Raw genomic sequence first — 20481 nt, forward strand, 5'->3', positions numbered from 1 at the left:
AAAACGATGCTTAAAATATTAAAGAATACAATATTTCTTTCAAATCAGCCCTTATCAATAATATTACATAAATATTCAGTTTTTTTACAACATAAGATTCTTTTAGAATTTTTTTTATGGCATTCCGTAGAATAAATGGGAACGGTATTAAGATTATTTTTCATATGGAGGGAACGTACTGATTGTAAGTTTTCTTACTGCATTTGAAATCATTTTTAAAGCCGTAGTTTATTTTATCTTTCATCTAATGAAGCGAACTTGGTGGAGAGTATTGATTAACATGGGTTAAGTAATGATTACATGCTATGATATGGATCTCAAGTAAGTCGGGCAAATAAAGAAAGTGTGGCAGACCTTTTCACCCCGATGAACATTCGGGACGTTCGTACGTATTTTGTTAATATTCAGGTGTTTTTTAATGGTTATCTGATAAATATAAAGAATGGACTACCACGTCCCTCAACGAAAATAAATGAGATTTCTAAAATTTTTGTTGAGAGATGTGGTATTCCAAGGATAGAGCGCTGGGCTATCGACCGGAGGGTCCAGGTTCGATTCCCGGTGACGACTCTGGACGCCCTCATCTCTACCCATTATGTGCGAATTCACGATGGTCCTGGTAAACCATAGGCGTCACAAGGAAAGAAACTGGCCTCCCTACCTTGATGTGTGAATTTCAAACCCCGTTGTACTTAGCATTTTGTAAATTCGACCCTCACCTATCACATCAACCTCCTGGTTGATAACTGTGGTGGTTGAAAACTTGTTATTCATTTAATGACAATAATAATAATGAATCAAAACTGACGAACTCAAAATTAAATCAAGTTTTCAAAAATTATGAAAAGGAATCTTTCACGCTGTTTTGATTGAATCTCGAACTTATCGCATTATCATTTATTTCGCATTATATCTTTAAATTAAGTCGTTTACACGCTGTTGTATGATGTTACGTAATTAAAATATTTTATTCTATAAAATATGTTATATAGTCTTACATGGCGCACGCTTCCCCTTAAGAGTGTCGTAGATTAAAATGAAGTGTATTATGGTCCCAGAAATATGCAGTGCATCTAATGAACGCGATCTCTCCTTTTATTTCCTTCTCTTCGCACCTTGGTCGTCCAGTGCTGCCTCCGCTACCCCCGTCGTGATGCTAATCCTGGGGGAGAAGCGGGGGCTGCGTCGCGTTCGCCCGCCGCATGGACGCGGGTGGCCGCGCTAGGCGCCGCGGCGCCTGCCTCCTCGGTTGCCGCACCCCGCCCCCTCCGCCGTCCCCGCCCCGGGGCGACCGCCGGAACCCTCAGGCCCTCTGCCGGCGGGCGGTGTCAGCCGCGGGGGCCCTCGGTGTCTGCGCCCTTGTCGTCGCCTACGCCCTGCTGGGGGCCGTGGCCTTCTCGGCCCTCGAAGGCGGGGGCTTGTTCATCGCGGGAGGTGGGAAGGGGGGCGACGGGGGAGGAGGCGGGGGGAAATCGGGCAGTGGGGGAGGAGTCGTCGGGGACATAAGGAGTCGCACCGTCGAGAGGCTGTGGTCCATCACGGAGGACCTGAATATCCTCTACAAGGAGAACTGGACCCGACTGGCTTCCCGGGAAGTGCTGCATTTCCAGGTGAATAATTGTCATTTTGCACTCCCAAAAACATGGTTTATGGGAAGAAATTACGTCAAATTATGCTCAAACTTAAAGCCAGGTGAACTTTTACGCTACAATAAATGTTTACGTAAATACTACTACTCTACCCTAACACTACAGTCACATAGCGCGCATGATATGCGCGACGACTCAAAAATTGCTTGCTTAAAAGCTTGGATTTACGACAAAATTAGGACCCTCAGCCTACTGAATCGCCACTAATAGTATTATTTATTTGTTAGATCAACGGATTTCCAAAGAAATGATGCTGACAGTGGACTAGTGTCTAGACTGTGACAACTAAATTTTACGCTACTCTCTTACGCGGCTACCTTTTTGTGTGTGTTTACTACATCGACAGCTTTGGCACCAGCATCGGGAAAATCGGAAAAATGTTTCCCATCCCTTCATTCGCTTAAGCTTGTCATAGCAATGAATATAAATCAAGGTGCCCGACAACCATTTAAGTAAACTTTTTGATAAATATTTTCCGGAGTTGCCGACGCCTAGACTTCACCAATTACCACATGTCACGTGTCATTGTGACTCGACACAGGTGCTGTTGTCACTTCGGGTAACGTCAAACGAGCCCTACCTTTTCGAACTCTAGAGCCAGTGGTTTTATTTTGTGTTTTATGTTCAGAAAAAAAAACAATTTTGTTTAAAGTGTTTTCACTCTATTCCAAGCAAAATACAACCGATCATTAATTTTTGTTTTTGTGATAACTTTTTAGATTAGTTTCAAATTAATTATGTAGATTATTCAAACTTGTAATTATACTCGATGAAAATATGTGGCAAGATATAAATTTACTAATGATGACAGAAACATAATAACAAGCCCTCTACGCCCTGAGCCGAGTACGGGCCTCCTAGTTACATACATTTTTTTCAATTGCCATATGTCCATAAGCTTTAACTCCTGAAATTCATACATAAAAATTCATACTAAACCTTTCGTGTACAATTCAAAAAATCGTACACGCGGGAATATGGGCATGCTTGTATATAGGAATGAGGATTTATTCAATAAGCAAAACCGTGGAAATAGGAACGATGAATTTTATCATCTTTTCCGGAAATGAAAATCTATCGAAACTAATCGTGGAGATATTACAGCAAGGGAGAAAATTGTTTCGACTTCCAAATTAACGATTTTAATAAATACAGAATAAGGAACCGGAAGGCCAATTATTGAGAGGCATTGATTCTGAAAACAGAGCGGGCACATGGCCCTGAAGCAGATAGTGGTTATTACATCAATATTTTAAACCTCAGGGGGATCTTTCAATTCGAGATCAAATTCGTATTAATTTAATCGGGAAAACGTACCTCAAAGAGATTCCAATATCCGTCAAAATAAAATTACGCTAAAAGAATTATAAATCATTTTCACCAATTTTTTAATCGACAAATCACTACTTCCAACCAACATATATGCGTAAGTTACCCCTTTCTTGTAAATCAGATACGTTTACGTCATTGCGTCAAATTAGGTAGATAAATGTGTATTTGAAAAGTGTTGAGTGAATTAAAGAAATAAAATTCAGCCAATATTAGTCCGGTAATATAGCCGTGGCTGGCCAGTGCCCATCCAAAACCTATCTTAATCGGTATACGATTAATGCCGTAAATAATCAGTTCTGTGGTTTCATTCTAGAAGTTATTCGCTAATATAACTTCACCCACAATATTTTCATCCTCAATTTTATTCCATGTTTCTCACAAATATTCCGCGTGCTTCGTTTAATTTTAAGCAGACAAAATATGGATGTCGTATAGAACCCTATTTTCAAGATTGAAAATAATCACTACGGATTAGGATCAAATAAAAGCATCTAAAAGCTACTTGAAACCTAAAAGTGGCATTTCCAATATTTTAATGTTGAAAGGGATGTTTGAATCATAAGATAAACTTTACAGTTTATTAAATTTTATAAATAATATGAGAGTGCAAAATATGAGACCGATTATAAAAGAGAAAGTTATACTTTTCGAAAAACAGGTAATAGTTTTCACATCAATGGCTATCTCTAAGACTAACTTTAACACAATTACCTAACTCAAAACTTTTAACCTTAAAATTTCGTTGCCCTCATTAGCCAGCTTCCGCGGAGATTAAATCCCTGGAGGGTGCCTGACTAAAGCAGCAGAAAACTAGAGGAGAGGGGGTAAGATTTGGATTTAAAGTCTTAAGAGTCGCCCCGAAACAACATGAAAACTTATCAACAGGATTTTCTAACGACCAAAATTTATCAACTTTCATTAAAGCCAAATCAGATTACGGTTTAATAGGAGTTCGTAAAAGCTTCACGAAGTTCTTTCAGAGTGTGAGAACGATTTCAGTTTGACTCGAATTCACGGCAAAATTTTATGATACGTAAATGGTTAATTGCCTCTATACACCCTCATGAGCTTAAAAACAAAGCGCACCAGAATGATTTCATTTTAAGATGAAAGACGAAGAACTGGATCATCTTCGAGAAAATCACCAGCCATTTGTTGAATACAGAATACCTTATGGTAGCAAACTATGTCCATAAAAAAAGTCCCAAGGATTATGAAAAAAATCACCCACCCAATGTTGTCTTTCCTGAATATCCCCACGGAAAAAACACATCTCGGATCTCCTGACCCTGCTCGTGGGCTGGAACAGAGGCAAATCCAAGGGGGCACGGAGATGAGGACCACACTTTCCCCATGGGAAATACTTTGACTTTGACAAAATTCAAAATTAATATTTCTCACGTGTCCGACACTACTATAGAATGACTACTCTCCCCAGAGTATAAAATTTTCTTCTGCAGGGTTCGTTGCGGACTCAAAAGTGCCTTTATATTCATATTTTAACATTCAGTATTGACTTTCAAAGTGGGGAAAAGGTAATGATATTTTTTCATGTCTGTAGATTCCTCCTCTCTTTATAGGTTTTCTATATTTTCTACTGGGCTGGAGACTATATAAATCTATTTTTAAGGATGCCAACTTATCGTAGTGGCACATCGCCAATTTCTTAAATCCTAATGTACTGTCACAGGCTGAAGTAATCGGATAGGAGAACCAATAGCCTGGCAATTCAAGGGTTACGTGATTGAATTCCACCTCTAGGATGGTTATTGTGTTTCTCCAAGGATTTTTTATTTGGGTTAGATGGTGGAGCATAATCTTGGCCATTGAAGTATCCACTTCGAACCGATATCTACCACGACCCGAAAAAATTATCAAATTCCTTTTCAATGTACTCACCCAACCTTTTCCATTGAATCTTCCAGGAGTCCTTGGTTCGAGCCTTGAGGCGCGGAGGTTACGGCCGCGTGGATCCAGCGGAGGAGGATGGAAGTCACCGCTGGTCCTTCGCCTCGTCGTTCCTCTATTCCCTCACGCTCATCACGACGATCGGTGAGTGCCCGCCGCCATCGATTTCATACTGACGAAAATGGAAAGTGGTGAAAGTAAATTGGCAACGTGAATGGGAGAAAAATATGCCAACCGATTGAAATGGACAAAATCATTAAAGCGGTAAGCTTTTAACCGTTTTAAATCCCATTACTTAGGGAAGAAAAATTTCGAGAAACAAAATGGACTGGAGCAATTTAGTACAATTTGTTCGCTTTCAAAAATCATTTAAGAGTGGGAAAGAAACAACAGAAATGAGAATCCAACGAGAAAATATGAAAGGGCGAATGTAGTATTTTTTAATTGAAAACCCCTTGATCTTCACACTTTCCCAACAGCTTACTTTTGCAACGGCTTCACTGAAAATCTTTTAGCCCATGCATTTGTACCAAACCTACCGTTAAATCGAAAAATCGTTTTAATCAGCTACTACAGGAAACAGATTCGCCACTTAAACGCCTCATTCCCCTTCATTCCGCGTAAATCGAAGATGGCCTTAAAATCGGGGACCTGGTTCGCATTAAGATGCGACGCGCGTCACTTTTTTCCCCTTTTTCAGTGGCTGATTTAACTTCTACCGATATCACACACACAATTCGCCTATCATTGAGTATCCAGAAAAAATTGAGACGTATTTTCCAGGGAGAAAACAAAATAATCGATGGTAAAACAACCAAGCTTTACTTTCCGGCACTTCCATTTTCGTTTTACACTGATTATTCATCACAAACATCGAAAGATCTTAGGAAACATTTTTACCAAAGAATGGACCACTATTGCATCTGGTAACTACTACAGATGTCGTCTTAAACATGTGCTTATTTCTTGCGCTGAAGCACCTTTTCACCTTCTGATTTTAGACAACTAACGAATTGATCTCCTTCTTGGTGGTCCTTAGAAACGGCTTATTCTAGAGTTTGCTTGGTGAATATCTTTTAGTAGGTTATTACTCTGATTATCACCATTCAACACCTGTTGATTGTTGAATATGGTAAAGAGATCCCGGGCACTTGCTAACTCCAAAATCTGAAACCACAAGAATTAACGTCTAAAAATTAAGAAGGGTCTCTTCATTCCTTCCAAAAGTTCCATTGTTAAATCTTAAAAAATCCGCACAGCATAAAGATTATTCATTATGCGCTTAAAAAAGTGGAAACTATATCTGAAATTTACTCTAGTCATCATCATCAATCTCTGGTCGTGTTCTAACGGACCAAATCCAAACCTTCAAATCGAGAATTTTCACCGGATACGTAAATGCACGTCTAATTTCCGAAAGTGCTCATTAACACCTATGTGAACGCACTAATAATAATGGAAGAGCAACACCTATAGCAAAGGAAACGTGGATATTAATATTTCAGCTTGAAAATGCAATTTCTTGAAATATAGCATTGCCAAATTTTAACGATGAAAGTTCTACAAAGCTTAGACCATACAGTAGGGTAGACGCAACTCCTGCAACAGGGGATAGCGATAGATAGATAGATAGATGTCTTTATTTGGGCGATAGTTAGAGCGATAGACAGTATATAAAAGTTATTACGATTATAGCCAATTCTGCATAATGACTCATCAAGAAATTATGATGATCTTTTGCATGATGAGATCCTTTTTGTGCCAAAAGACAATAAATTTAAGTTCTAAAAATGGTGCCAAAATCGGCTTATACCTTTGCCCATGATCCGCCAGTCGCTTGCCATTTTTATATTGCTGGACTAAAAGATTAACTGCGACTTTACCTGAAACGAATGCAATCATTTTTAAATGAATTTCAAGCTTTGTGGTTTTTCATTTAATAGGTAATTACACTTTCATCGACGCTAGTATCCCATTTTTTTCCAAAAAATGTTGCATAATAGTCTAAATGTATTTTAAGTTAAATTACTACCTTATGCCCAAATTTGCTGGAATAGAAAGAATGTAAGGTCTTAAAGTCAACCCTTTTGCTCCAAATATGATAATCAGTATTACGAATAGAAATATTTGGCCAGCAATTTCAAGTACAGCTAATAATTTACTCAGTATACATAATAAGCGTTTCCTAAAACATATCTATTAACTTTTTGAGGCAATTTATAATCTTACATGCAATAATAAAAACAAATTGTACATTATACGCCATGAATTCTTTACTAAGATGACCTTGTACATATATTTTTGTGTTTGCTCTTTTTCACGTTTATACAACATATATTTGTGATTATTTTTGCACTAACTATTTCACTGGTAGGTATTATCGAAGTTATATGCTGTCTACACGAACAACTGTTAGCTATGATGACAATATTGCTATGTATTTACATTACATTACCCTTTGCATCATTTGCATTACATTACCCTTTCTTGCACGCTCTAACTGTTTCTATTCATCACTCACCATTTCACTATGTTGTAAATTTCACTGATTTTGCAACCCAACCCAATAATTCACGGCAGCGCCAGGAATCGCGTTACTTTGGGTTCCGCAGGGCAAATATGGAGTAAATCTATATTTTTCCTGTAAATCATACGGTATTAATAACGATAACACACAACATGACCATATTATAAAGATACGTGATCCCTCCCGGGCCCCGAGGATTGTAATTTCGGAGGCCACCCAAGCATTCCTTCCCGGGTTTCACTTCGCACTTGGTTTCATTCGAGTGAATTGCGAAAAAATGTCAATGAAATTGCTGATGGTTTTAGGGAGGAGACCGAAGGCTGTCAAATGAGTCGTGCCAATTGACGACACCATTTTTTAAATCAAATTTCAAAGTAATGGGACGGTCAATGTGAACTAACGATATAACGAACGATGATTAGTGGTCAACACTTCGTCATTCAGCCGACCCACCAAGCCTAACCTAAGGGTCACGGGCTCGCATTCCTTTCGCCTACTCTGATGGAGTGTATGCCATGGTGGCGTCACAGAAGGATTTTCCGGTGTGGTATGATCTCAGTCACCCGGAGTATCTTGAAATGCCAATGACTGATATGAAATTTCTTCCTGGGTAGGCTGCGGAGGCATGGCCCCCCGGACAGCCTGGGGTAAGGTGGCGGCCATGGCCTACGCCCTCGTCGGTATCCCGCTCGTCCTGCTGTACCTCTCGGCCGTGGGGGAGGCGCTGGCCGGCGCCTTCCGACGCTTCTACGGCCGCGTCTGTCCGTCTCGTTTCCTCCGTCACTCCTCGCTGAGGAGATCCTCGCCATCTAACCATTACTCCAAGTCAACCAAGGTGAGACCTTTGTACCTCGAACAAATGGGGTAGCACCTATTTCTTCCGCCCCTTCGATGGCCTCGCAGTATAAATTATCTGCTGAGAAAAAATTCTTATGACTTTGCGTTAATTCAGATTATTTTCAAACACGTCCGCTTAACTAACCGACCTTGGAAGCCTATTTTATGGAAAGTTTCAGAATAGTTCATCCGCCTATAAAATAAATTCAACTTAAAAACTCTCGGGAAAATATCAACCACTTATTCTGTGGAACATTATCATCCCGAAATGGAACTACTACGCAGAATAAAATAAAATATTCTTTGAATATTTTTTTTTATTCTTAAAACTATAGGTGACGTGGGAATCGATACGACCTTAGTATTTAATATTTATTTTTTCCATCTCTTCGTAAAACAATTATGATTATTTGTCACGTGAGTGTCAAAGACACCATATTATGGGCGATGGAACAATTTATTTTTTGTACTATTTAGTTTTTAGTGATATTAGAAGCTGCGGTAAATAATATTTTTCTTTTTGTAATAACGTTTAACTGACGAGGATAGTGAATATTTAAGCCATGAAAAGAGGAAATGAGAACGGAGAACGAAGGTATGCATTTACCTTTCAACTATTCACTTTAAATTGGCCAGTAAATCCATTTATTACAGAATAACTGTACACCTACATATATGAATTGCCCTCATTCAATCCTATACTGTTCTATGAAACTCCTCAAAGCATATGCTTGGCATTTAATTGATGAGTTCATCAATTTAATGTCACTTGCCAAGTCAAAGTAAAAAGACCATTGGAGAAGGTAACTACCGTAATTGTGTTTCTATGTTCTATTTTCCTGGTAAAAGATTATAATGGGAATATAAGAGTTGAAGACGAATTCGGAAAAGTATGAGAGTCAGATTTCCGGGGTAAGGGTCGTGCCCAGCATTGGGGTGGACAATATCTTGAAGATCGACGAAACATGAAACTCATTTATAGCCGTTTTAACTGTGACAGAAGAGGTAGGAGATAAATAAAATCGTTATGATATGGGCATTGAAGGTTAAGAAAGTTTTGAGGCAAAGGTAATTATTCAAACTAGATGGAGGAAGGACCTATGGCTACATTATTTAATTTGTGGCGAGATTTGGAGCTAGGATAACTAATAAAGTGTACTTCAAAGCAACATTCACCTTAGAGGAGAAGAGAGTAAGCGTGGAGTAGCCGTGATACTGAACAGAAAATCGATGGGGTAATAAGTTATGCTATAGAATACGGGATTGATCAATTGAGATAAAAACAGATTCAATAAGTTAGATGTTATCCAGTGGTACATGCCGACAAGAAATATCATACACCTATCCAATACCCCATGAGCCGTCGAAAGGGATTGCGGCAGGAGGTTTTATGGCATACCAGCATGAAAAAAGAGAAGACAAGATTGTTAATAATGCTAATATGTTAGTTGAAGTTTGTGAGAAAGCTTTCGCAATGTTGCACCGCTCGATAAAGAAGGCCCTTTGGCTTTATTCCACGTCCATTGTCTTTTTATAATGACTGCTTCCAGCAACAAGAGCAGAACTACAAAACCTGTATTGTCAACCGAAGAAAATGTGGGCGGAAGAAAACCCAGAAGCCCTTCATCCAGTGTTCATCTCAGTCTGTGTGATGGTCGTTTAACTGTGTCTGAGTAAAATGAATCCTAGAGTTCATCTGTCAAACTGTGCACCTATCGTATTTCACCTCTATTGTCACACCTGTCGATACGGTGTTCGAGTTGGATTAGTTCCTCGATGTCGTACGTCATATTATTCGATTGCTGCATTTGCAAAAAAATTAATCTATCACTGAGACTGAATAAATAACCTTGGTATTTTTTCACACGAAAATACCAAATTTATTTATTCAGGGATCATGAATTTTTACAAAGTAGAGCCTCAAAATCACCAATCTATCCTTGAGACTTTGATTCTCAGTGTGCTCCCACCCAAGGTTGTTAAGTCAACTGAAGCAACCTGATTAAAATGAAACATAATAATCTTTAAGTATGGTTAACATGAAAACATATAATTACGCAATAGTTAACTATGATACTGATCAGATGAATGATTACATTCAAAGTTTCATGCCCTATTATTTCAACCAGAAACACTTAATGGAAACTCATGTCAAAGCCTCAATAATGAGATCATAAAGTCAAAACACCATTTTACAAAGTACAACCTTTAATTCACGTTCAGCTCTCCAGAAACTATGTCATACATTGATGAGACAGATAAGCGTTTTAACCAGAAATATAGTAGTAAATAAGCAGAGAAGAGTATCTGAGAAATCAGAAATGAACTAGAGGTAACCTTCTATACACAACTCTAGTAACTACAGTCACTCAAATGATAAAAGGGTCTTCCTGAGCCTTTGCTTGTCCTACGTTTGCTTTCGTTAAATACTTGTTTTCTTCCTAAGGATTTTTTTCAGTATCGCAAATGCAGAGTTTTCGTGATGATTTGTTTTAATCATTAGCAACTGTCAAAATTCTTTTGAGCAAACATATTTGGCTGTATTTCAGAATATATTAAACATTTGTGTGAGCATTCCTGTTATAAATTACATTAGAACATTATTAAATGTTCTTTTCTATTAAAAATAATAAATATTTGGTGGTTAAGGCAGTTTATAGTATTATTTTTTTATTTATGATAAGTTAAGATTACCTTCATAAAATTTTGGAACATAAAAACCATATTTACAACAGGAAGATTTATTTAATTAACTCGAAAACACTAATGCTAATTTTAGGAAACTTCACATTTGTATCCGTGCCAAGTTTAACGGTTTTTTTTCATTTAGCCATTGTCTAATACTTACAGAATATTATAATCTGTCACATTTCCAGCGCAAGTGCGTAGAAAGTTATTATTCCCACGAGATTCGCCAAAAAAATTATTGACACTGTGCTCGGGCCTGAGATGAAGCTTACGGAAAGAATTTCGGAACGAGGTGAAAAACAGATATGCGGTATCCCTAACGGTAATTCTATTCATGAGAAAAATACGAAACAAGGCTTGCGACTGTCCGCATTGCAGTGTTCGTAATCATAATAGAGAGCATAAAATCAAAATAAAGGTTTCCTTGTGGGGATGAGGAGATGATTCATGCGGAAACTAGATGAATAAGCCGAAGAGATTCCTAATTTCGATTGACGAGCTTTATCATGCCAGTCGAAGCACAAATACGGCATAAACCTGTTGAAACTACCTCTATTGTATGGTACTTTAATCCCCGTCCCCAAAAATCGTTAAAATAAATGGCCTCGGGAACCATAGGCGTAAATTCTGTAGCAGCGCCGGAATGCGATAAAAACTCGAGAAAAGAAATATTAAGATTTTGATAATAATACCAAAACCATGGATAGAACTCAATGCAATGCAATTATATTAACGCTGAATGGCGTCACTTTTAAATTTCTTTATCGATTTAATCATCTACAAGTAAAAAATGCGGGAATAGTGACACATTTTTAACTACATGCATTATAGCATTGAATAGGAATTTGCGACGCCTTCACGAGACAGAAAAAAACTGAATTCGTATGGAAGTTAGGAAATACAATCGAAGAAATTTTATTTGTTTCTCGGCCAATCCACAGATTCAGGCTTTAGTGAAAAAAATGCGTCCTTAATTCCACAAACTTATGCTATAAATTTTCTTGAGAGTAAAACTAGCATTATGATACGACATTTCACTTTTATTTCAGAAAGTGTATTCTTTAATTAGCTCATTCCTCCCATGACGCAATATCTAAATCATGGCTAATTTCAACAATCTACAATTTTATAAGACACATTAATTTATTTAAATAAATCATAGTGTACGAAAATTTCCCTAAGTTATTTTATAATGCACAACCGTCGAATCACAAGGACCGACGACCAAGTTTCAACACTCTTGATTTGGAAACAGAAGCTATGGGTGATGATCAACAACTTATTAAATAAATTCTTCGCATGAAACTATTTCCGTCGGAAAAGACACGATTTTCAAATCAAAATCGTTTGCAAATTGAGTAATTAGCTTTTCAGGAGCAATACTCCCGAGGCCTAACGGTTGCTTTGAACTGCTGGTTTCGTATGGTAAAAATATTTTACCCCGCGTAATTTCCTGCTGTGAGAGAACGAACGGATCTGACATTACCCCAAGATCGCCGCAGTCCGGTTGGCTGCAGGTGAAGCGTTCATACGTCAGTCAAGTCAACACGATTGAGAGGTCAGTGCGAGCATAACACCGTGCATTTAGGCCATCCCACGCTGTCTGGACCCGTAGTATGGAATCCATTTCAAAGCAAAGATTTACCGACACGAAGCCCGACTGCACGATGCGCCAGCGACCGCCTTTATTGACTCAGCAGGCCCTGAGTTGGTGGCGGCGTTATGTCATAAAGTAGCATAAAATAAGGATACATCAAAGGGGATTTCTAAAACTTCTAAACTTTACGGTTAATTCACAGATTCTCCAAGGAAAAATATTCGACAAGAGTTTTCCAATGCTCAATATGTCTCTCAACCTCGTTTAAACTACTTTCAAATTTCTATCTACGGGATAAAGTTATTTGTGTTTCTGGGAACGGTTTTATCTGATTGGCTCACGCAATGACAACTTTTCAAGCAGTTAAATTACATTAAGCACACCACAATGTAACGAAAAGTAAATATATTGTCGAATATTCAATAGTGTATGCATTGAATATGTACTGCTCCCGAATTAAAATTATTGTTAAGATAAGCCCACTGTAGCACATCATCGCACACGGAGAAACTTACACTTTGTACATAGGAATGCACATACCAACGAAGTAAAAATATGCCTCGGGAAAACAAAGGGGAGAGGTGTGTGTTCTAATATGCTCTCTACATTTTCGACCGAGGGTAGAAAACCCCTTTCCGGGAAATCTAATTAATAATATATTCTATTTAATTTCTTCATATATCCTATGCATATAAATCTATTTTATGAATTCTATTTCATAATTACAATTACAATGCTAATGTACAAATAACTGAGTGGAATATTTTCGAGATTCACTATAGTTACTAATTTTTGTAATTACTTGATTGAAATAATAAAAATCCAAATAAAAGAATAAAAAGAAATCTTTAACGAAAAAGAAATGAACGCTACCTCATTCTTCTCATTCATGAACAGTAGCTGCTGAATAGCAGTATAGATGCTAGAGTGAAAAGAAGCGAAGGTCAAAATTCTCTTTTTCTGAAAGGACCAAGGGAACGGAACCCTGAGCAGAAAGATGAAAAAGAGATAAGTCACACGGTGGATACGGAGAGGGTCCATTGTGGGATTGGGAAGTGTGGAGCCTTAAGGGGGAAAATGCAAGCAGATAGGAGATTTTCTAGGTGCGCTCAAGGAAGCTGGAAAAAGTCAATGAAGACGGACCAGTGGCGAATTGAGAACACTATGGACCATGGGAATAGACTTTATGAGGATATACGGAAAAACCAGAGGAACTCTCCCTATTTGCGCATCAACATACACTCGTGACGTCAATGCGTGCAAATTGCTGCTGCGGCATTTATTGCACTATAAGTTAAATTAATGGATTAGGTTAAATGGATTTCTGGATAAAACATAGCTGGCCTTATTTTTCTACCTGGAGAGCACAGCAGAAGAGAAACACAAAAGAGCAGCAAGACTCCTAACAGTTGGCCCACAGTCAAGTAATCTATTCAGTTAATTCTTACAACCAGGATGGAATTAAGGGTCAGAAAGTCTGGACTTCAATCGCCGTCATATGTTTCTAGATATTTTGCATTTGAACCAATGCCACTAGAACTTGATAACTATGAATTCAATGACGTTAAAGACATCGTTTCAGTTTAGTGTACTGTTATACTTAGAGACGCACGCATCCATGAAAACTTCATAACTATTGTTATTAAGTGGTGAAGAACGAAGATCATTCCAAATGGTGTGAGGAATCCAGCCGATTTAGAAATAAAACACGTCTTTCTTCTCTACACATTTTTTCCAACGACTCTGCCATGACCGGTACGCGCCCTGGAAGGCATCTTCAGGGACCTCTCGAAAGGTCTTTGTCACGGCTGATTGGATCTCTTCTATGGACGAAATACTGGTTCCTTACACGGCTGCCTTGACGCGAGGGAACAAAAAGAAGTAGCCGGGAAGAAGGAGAAGCTAGGGCGACGTCAGAACTATAGGAGGGTGGGGCAGCGTTGACACCTGGTGTTGGACCAATGACAATGAGCATTGTTTTCACTGCCGATTTGCTAATTCTTGCCGTTTTGGGCTTGGGGGAACCAGTCGGTGTGCCACTCAGAGCTTTGGCGTTTTCTTTCTGGGTCATATTCACAGACCCAGGTTTCATCACCAGTGATGACTTTGTCCAAATAATCATGTTCATTTTCAATACGCTGCCAAATTTCACTTGAAATTTCCGCTCGGTTGGTCTTTTAGTCGTCTGACAACACCTTGGGCAAGAGCTTGGCGCACTCTTTCCTCATCGCTATATCTTCAGTAACAATGCGAAACAAAACAGTAGACAAGAATTACAGTTCATTGGCAACCATCTTGATACTCAATTGACGGTCAGAGTCCAATAGTTGTCGAACACGAGCCACATTGTTGTCGGTTTTGCTGGTTGACGGCCGTCCAGAGCGTTGTTCGTCGTGAACCTCTTCCCGGCCCTCCTTAAAGGCCTTTAACCACCTCGAAACTTTTGAGTATGACAGAGCACAGTCTCAAGATTCATTTTGTTAATGTCAAGAGATATTTTCAGTTTAGCAAAACATTTAATCACCTAACGTTGCTCGATCGTCGATTCCATTTTTTTCGTGACACGGCCGGCGCGCATAAGTTAATAATAGCTGACGTCCTGCCGCTTCCACAGCTTGGAGAGCACTGAGACCGGTTTAGTGGCAAAGCTCAGTCCCCCCCACCTACATAAAGGTGGTTTTATTCCACTCCCACCAATAGGAGCGGGGCGAGAAATTCAATTGCATTACTTTCGGAACGCACCCTGTATAAACATAAATACACCATGCAGTAATTTTTACGTTTGGCCAAGTCGTGAAGTTCCACCATTTATGCTACTTTAATTTTTTCGGGCTCGTGGGTCCCATTTTGTTATGAATGCGTCTCATGCGAGGGGAGAACGAGTATACGTACTTGACTCCGTCCGTAACGGTGTCGATTTCTCTTATTTTATCCAGGGGATTGAGCCTATCATTATAATTTGGTGCAATAATAACTCCCTCTGTGTTGCAAGAAACTCAGGTACCATGTACTTTTCTAAAAGTCTAATTCCTGCCTGCTCACTTCAGGATCAAGGGCTCCAAAGAGAAGCCCTCGAAGAACAAGCCCTCAAGCCTTCTAGGATCAAGAGATTCCAAATATGGTCTAATTCTTCCAGCATCCGTGTGACGCTTACTCTCTAATCGTAGCAATGTTTAACAAACTTAGAGGATTTTCTTTAAATCTTATCTAATTCTTTAATTAACACTTCTCCCATGGATCGCTGATACTTTCCACGTATTCCAAATGTGGTCTAGCATAGCGAAGTAGCTCCACTTTTTTAATTTTGAATTCCAGTTTTCTACAAGGCGTCTAACCTAGATTTTTAAAGGCTGGTCCGCAGTGTTAGTGTGTGTATCTCATTAAGGTTCTAATTTCGTCGTAACGCCCAAGTATCTGACCCGTTCTGAACTACTTTGATGGATCCCAACTACTTTATAATTTACGTCACGTTTATTTTTTATTTTATTCCAAAATTTTACTGCGATAAATTTCCTGATATGTTATTATAACCCATCCTCGTCACTCCGATATCTGGTTTAAACGGCCAGAGAGTGGCACGCTATCTCCCTGAGTCCTTAATGCTCTGTAAATGACTGCTGGGTCTGCAAAATAATCTAAGATTGCCGCTAAAGTGAGAGCTTAGGTAGTTAATGCTATAACGAGGAGTAGGGGCCCTATAAAATTTCCCTCTGAAACTCCTGAAGTTACGCATTTCTCTAATGAACTCAACCCGTTTTTGTTTAAGATTAGATAAGTTACTAATCCAGTTATTCACTTTCTCGCTAGCACCATAACAGCTTAGTTTGTGTATCAGTTTCTGGTGAGGGACCTTGTCGAAGACTTTCCAGGAATGTAAAAATAAAGCTTCCCTTCCCTCGATTTTAAAATATAGTGAATAAAAAGACACAAATGTGTTTAGTACGATCTGCTTTCCAAACCTGTGATGGTTACGGCAGAGTATGCTCCTATTGTCGAGAAATTCTACATTGCTAACATATGATATGTTCTAAGATTAAAATAAAATAGGTCTACTATTACTGGGGTTCTCCCTCTCGTCGTCTTAGAATAGAGTGGTTCTGTTAGCTAATTCCTAATTGCGTGGTGTTGAGCCTTCCGCTATCGACAAGTGAAAAACGATTTTCAAAAAGTTACGATGTCTGACACACTATTTCTTCAGGACCTAAGGCTTTATTTGGTTACATATTTAAGGGATGTTTTTCTATCCCTTACTGGGTCAATAATATGTAGCTCATGAGCTCTTTAGGTGGGTCAGAGACTTCGTTGTGTGAACCATATCATTGGCGTAAACGTTCTGAAAGAAATTATTTACGATATTGGCCGTTTTTACGCTTTCTGTAACAACTTTCTCTTCCTCCTTCTTCTTTCAATTCTTATGTTTCTCCGTGCTATCACCTTCTAGTGCTTTAAGAATTTTATTTTTTTACAATTCATGTAGAGACCCGAGTTGCAACACTTCATCACAGACTAAGCACTGCGCTTTGAACATGACTAACATCTCCGCGCAATTTAGCGCGTATCATTGCTTGAAATAGAATTTTTCATTTACGTGCATATTTTCTTGCAAGTGAACGCAATAGTAGGCATGTAAAGTAAATTAGAAACCGAACTATATGGATTTGTTCACAATTTTCATGGGGTACCTGGGTATGGGATATCAAATTACCAACTCAATGAATTTTTATGTCCACAAGGCTAAATATGGACAAGGGAAAGAAAATAATATCTTTTCACATCAACGCAGGTTCCGGATGGAGTGCTCAAGATGCGCGAGGCGGCCGCAGTGCTGGACGGTGGCCTCTCTCTCCCCCGGAAACGGTTAGCTCGGAGGGGCGACGGGGGTCTCTCCCCGTCCCCGCCGCCCCCGCCCCCTCCGCCCCCACGCCGTATGCGCTCGCCCCCTCCCGTCCGCGTCCCCGCCGCCCTCTGCCTCCTCCTCGTCGCTGCCTACGTCTGCGGAGGCGCGCTGCTCTTCCGGAAGCTGGAGGGCTGGACATTCCTCGAGGGCTCCTTCTTTTGCTTCTCCTCCCTCGGGACCATCGGCTTCGGGGACCTGGCCCCCGGGGGGTCCCGTGTCCACGCCCGCCTTCCCGCCGCCGCCTCCCCGTATGACCGGCAGGTGGCCCCCGCAGCGCAGCAGCCTCCAGTCGGTGGGGCCCCCGCCGTCACGACCACCGCCGCGCCACCGGGGGAGACCAAGGCGCCCGCGGGGGTCACCTCTCCGTCGGCCGCGGGACGGCCCACCCCCGGACCCCCTCAGTCCCCATCCCTCGTGCCTAACGGGGCCGGCTCCTCCCGGGAGATCTCCGTCGTGGCCTCGTCCGCGTACATCCTCGCGGGCATGGCCCTGGTCGCCATGTGCTTCAACCTGGTGCAGGACGAGGCGAGTGAGGCGGCGCGGAGGCTGGGCAGGCTCTTCCGCCTTATTCCAAGGGACGGAGACGCGGGCTCGGCGGCCGGCGACGAGGAGGACGAGGAGGAGGGGGACGAGGAGGGGGAGGAGTCGACGGCGGAGGGCTCCTTGTCCTGACGACGGCGGGACGGCGGGGGGCGGGCGGAGCAGGGCATCGCCGGAAGGACTCTGCCGCCCGCCCCGCCTGCCCCGCCGCCTTCCGCCATCCTGAGGAGGGACCCACCCCCGCCACACCTCATCTTCCGCGTTCCTCCCGCCTCCCACCACCACAGCCTCCCGCGGAGGAAGACGGACGCATGCCCGGACCAGCTGATGGCCCGCGGGCTACTTACCAGGAGGCCGTCATCCCCGGAGGCCCTCGAATACTTCGTCCCACGGAGCACAAGCGAGTTCGACCTGGCGGCCAGCGCCTCCTCAAGGACGTCCCTCGCGGCGCCGGTTAGAGGCAACGGCCCAGAACCGCACTGCCCGCGGCCCAGGGAGAAGATGGTGACCTTCGAAGACGACCCTTCGAGGCCTAACAGGATGCCGGAGTCACGAATAGAGGGGCCGGAGGCCGGAGTTGGGTCGCCCTGCTCGGCGAACCCCGCGTCGTCGCCGGGGGAGCGGGAGGGGACGTCTCCAGGGGGCGGGGTCGAGGATGTGTTCGTCTGAAGGATTTGTTATTTTTTATCACCTCTCTCTCTCGGTGTCTCGGGACGTTCCGATGAATGCAAGTGGACAGCGACAACTGTTTCGATGTTAGACGACGTGGAGACAAACGATCTACGAACCGGAAGACGAGTGCGAACATTTTACAATCTTCGCGAACGCTGATTTAGCTCCGGCGAGCGAGTGGTGTCGCAAGAATTTCGCCCTCTCGCTGATGCATGATTAAAGCAGATATTCGTGCAAAAAATCGCCAATTTGAAGTGGCTTATGTCAGTCAGATTCCCAGTTTGGTGATTATAGACGCATTCCCTAATTTTTCGAATGTTTTTTTATTTATTAAATTGATAATTGAAACAATTGAATGAGTTCTGATCAAGGGCTTGGACCTCTGAATCCGAACTGGGTTGTTCAAATGATGAACGAGGTGAAATCCACCAGACCAAAACGAGTGTCCTGCATTCAGAGCACACATGATACCTCAGTAATGGCATAAAACCTTTCCCAATCAAAAATTAAGGAAGCAAATAGTTTTTACAAAGAAATGAGAAACAATACGTGTTGTTACACATATCAAACAGGCCACTAAGTATGCCAAATGATTTTGCAACTCAGAAATAGTCCAAAAAAATAATTTTATAAGTCAAGTAAGTAATGTCCAAATAATAACGTTTTCCAATGGATATTGAATTTATTCTGGAGCTAACATGTTGCATAAATGAGAAATCAATTTAATGGCATGCCCTTACTTTAGTGCGAATCTCAGTTCAAACTGAAGGAAATTCAATTCCATGGGGATTAATAACATGCAAATTTGGATATGAACATTGACACAGCAAGAAACAGCAAATACTGAAACAATTACATGCGTGAAACAGTTCAACCTCACCAATTGGTTTGGATTTTATACCTAATCAGCATGGATTTGTAACCCTCACCATTGATCATTAAGTAGATTTTTCTACTATTGTTACAGCTACTTCCAAAAAGGAAAATTGGCCTACTGGGGATATATGGAATGCACATGTGGAGGTTATCAAGAGTTTTCATATACCTCAATGAGTCTACAGATCCCTTTGCACTTGAGTAAAAATCTGTATACATTATTTCCAAAAAAGTATACTAATTTGAACTCTCCATTGCGCTTCATAAAATATGTTCACATCATTGTTTAGTGATTTCTTTTACTAAAAAGCTAGTTGAGTTTTAAGGAATATTACAGAGCTCCAGTCTGTGAGCATTTCTAGCAGCCTTTTATGTATCATGCAGTCTGGTGTAGCAAAAAGCATTGTGATTAATGCCTTGAGTGTGCATCTTTTTTTCCCTAAGGGAAAATTTTGTTAATAGTAAATTTATATTGAGTAAGGAATTATTTTTACAAATATCAATAAACACATAATAAATCCCTCCGCTACCATGATGCACTAAAGACTGGAAAAGTACTATTTTACTTTGCATCTAAAATAAAACGTGGAAAAATGTTGTTTCCACATTTCCTTAATTGAATACAGAAATTAATGAATTATGAATTAGGTAGGTATCTAAGGTTCACCAAATATTACACGCCATAAAATAATCGCCGACTTCATATGTATTTCATCATGTCCACTGAAACAATGAATTGATTCCAAAATCAGTGAAAAGCTGGGAGGGGTAACCCAAATATCCTAGCCTTTGAACCTACTACAGTGATGTGAAGTTAATTTTAATTTAATTTCCCTTTTTAATGCGTTCAAACCAGTTTGGGCAGTCCTCTTGCTTTAACTTTAAGTTGTGGACCAAGAACATAACTTTTGAGATGAAAAAAGTAACAGTGGCATTGAACAGGTGTATTTTTGCTTAT

At 40.5% G+C, this 20481-nt stretch overlaps 1 protein-coding gene across 1 annotated transcript in view; it reads left to right on the forward strand.

The window, feature by feature from the left end:
* Window positions 1–1202: 1202 nt before the first annotated feature.
* The window catches only part of LOC139694100 (potassium channel, subfamily K, member 16-like), a 20867-nt gene continuing 1588 nt past the window's right edge, over window positions 1203–20481 (forward strand). The window contains exons 1-5 of the mRNA XM_071592527.1: window positions 1203–1610; window positions 4907–5033; window positions 8031–8251; window positions 17322–17633; window positions 17838–20481. The exon at window positions 17838–20481 is cut by the window's right edge and continues 1588 nt beyond it. Of these exons, the coding sequence (XP_071448628.1) occupies window positions 1203–1610; window positions 4907–5033; window positions 8031–8251; window positions 17322–17633; window positions 17838–18107 (1338 nt within the window). The 3' untranslated portion in view covers window positions 18108–20481. The remainder of the gene's footprint in view (window positions 1611–4906; window positions 5034–8030; window positions 8252–17321; window positions 17634–17837) is intronic.

This window comes from Hetaerina americana, unplaced genomic scaffold, assembly GCF_022747635.1.
Source record: "Hetaerina americana unplaced genomic scaffold, ioHetAmer1.1.p SCAF_5, whole genome shotgun sequence".
In the NCBI taxonomy this organism is placed as follows: Eukaryota; Metazoa; Arthropoda; class Insecta; order Odonata; family Calopterygidae; genus Hetaerina; species Hetaerina americana.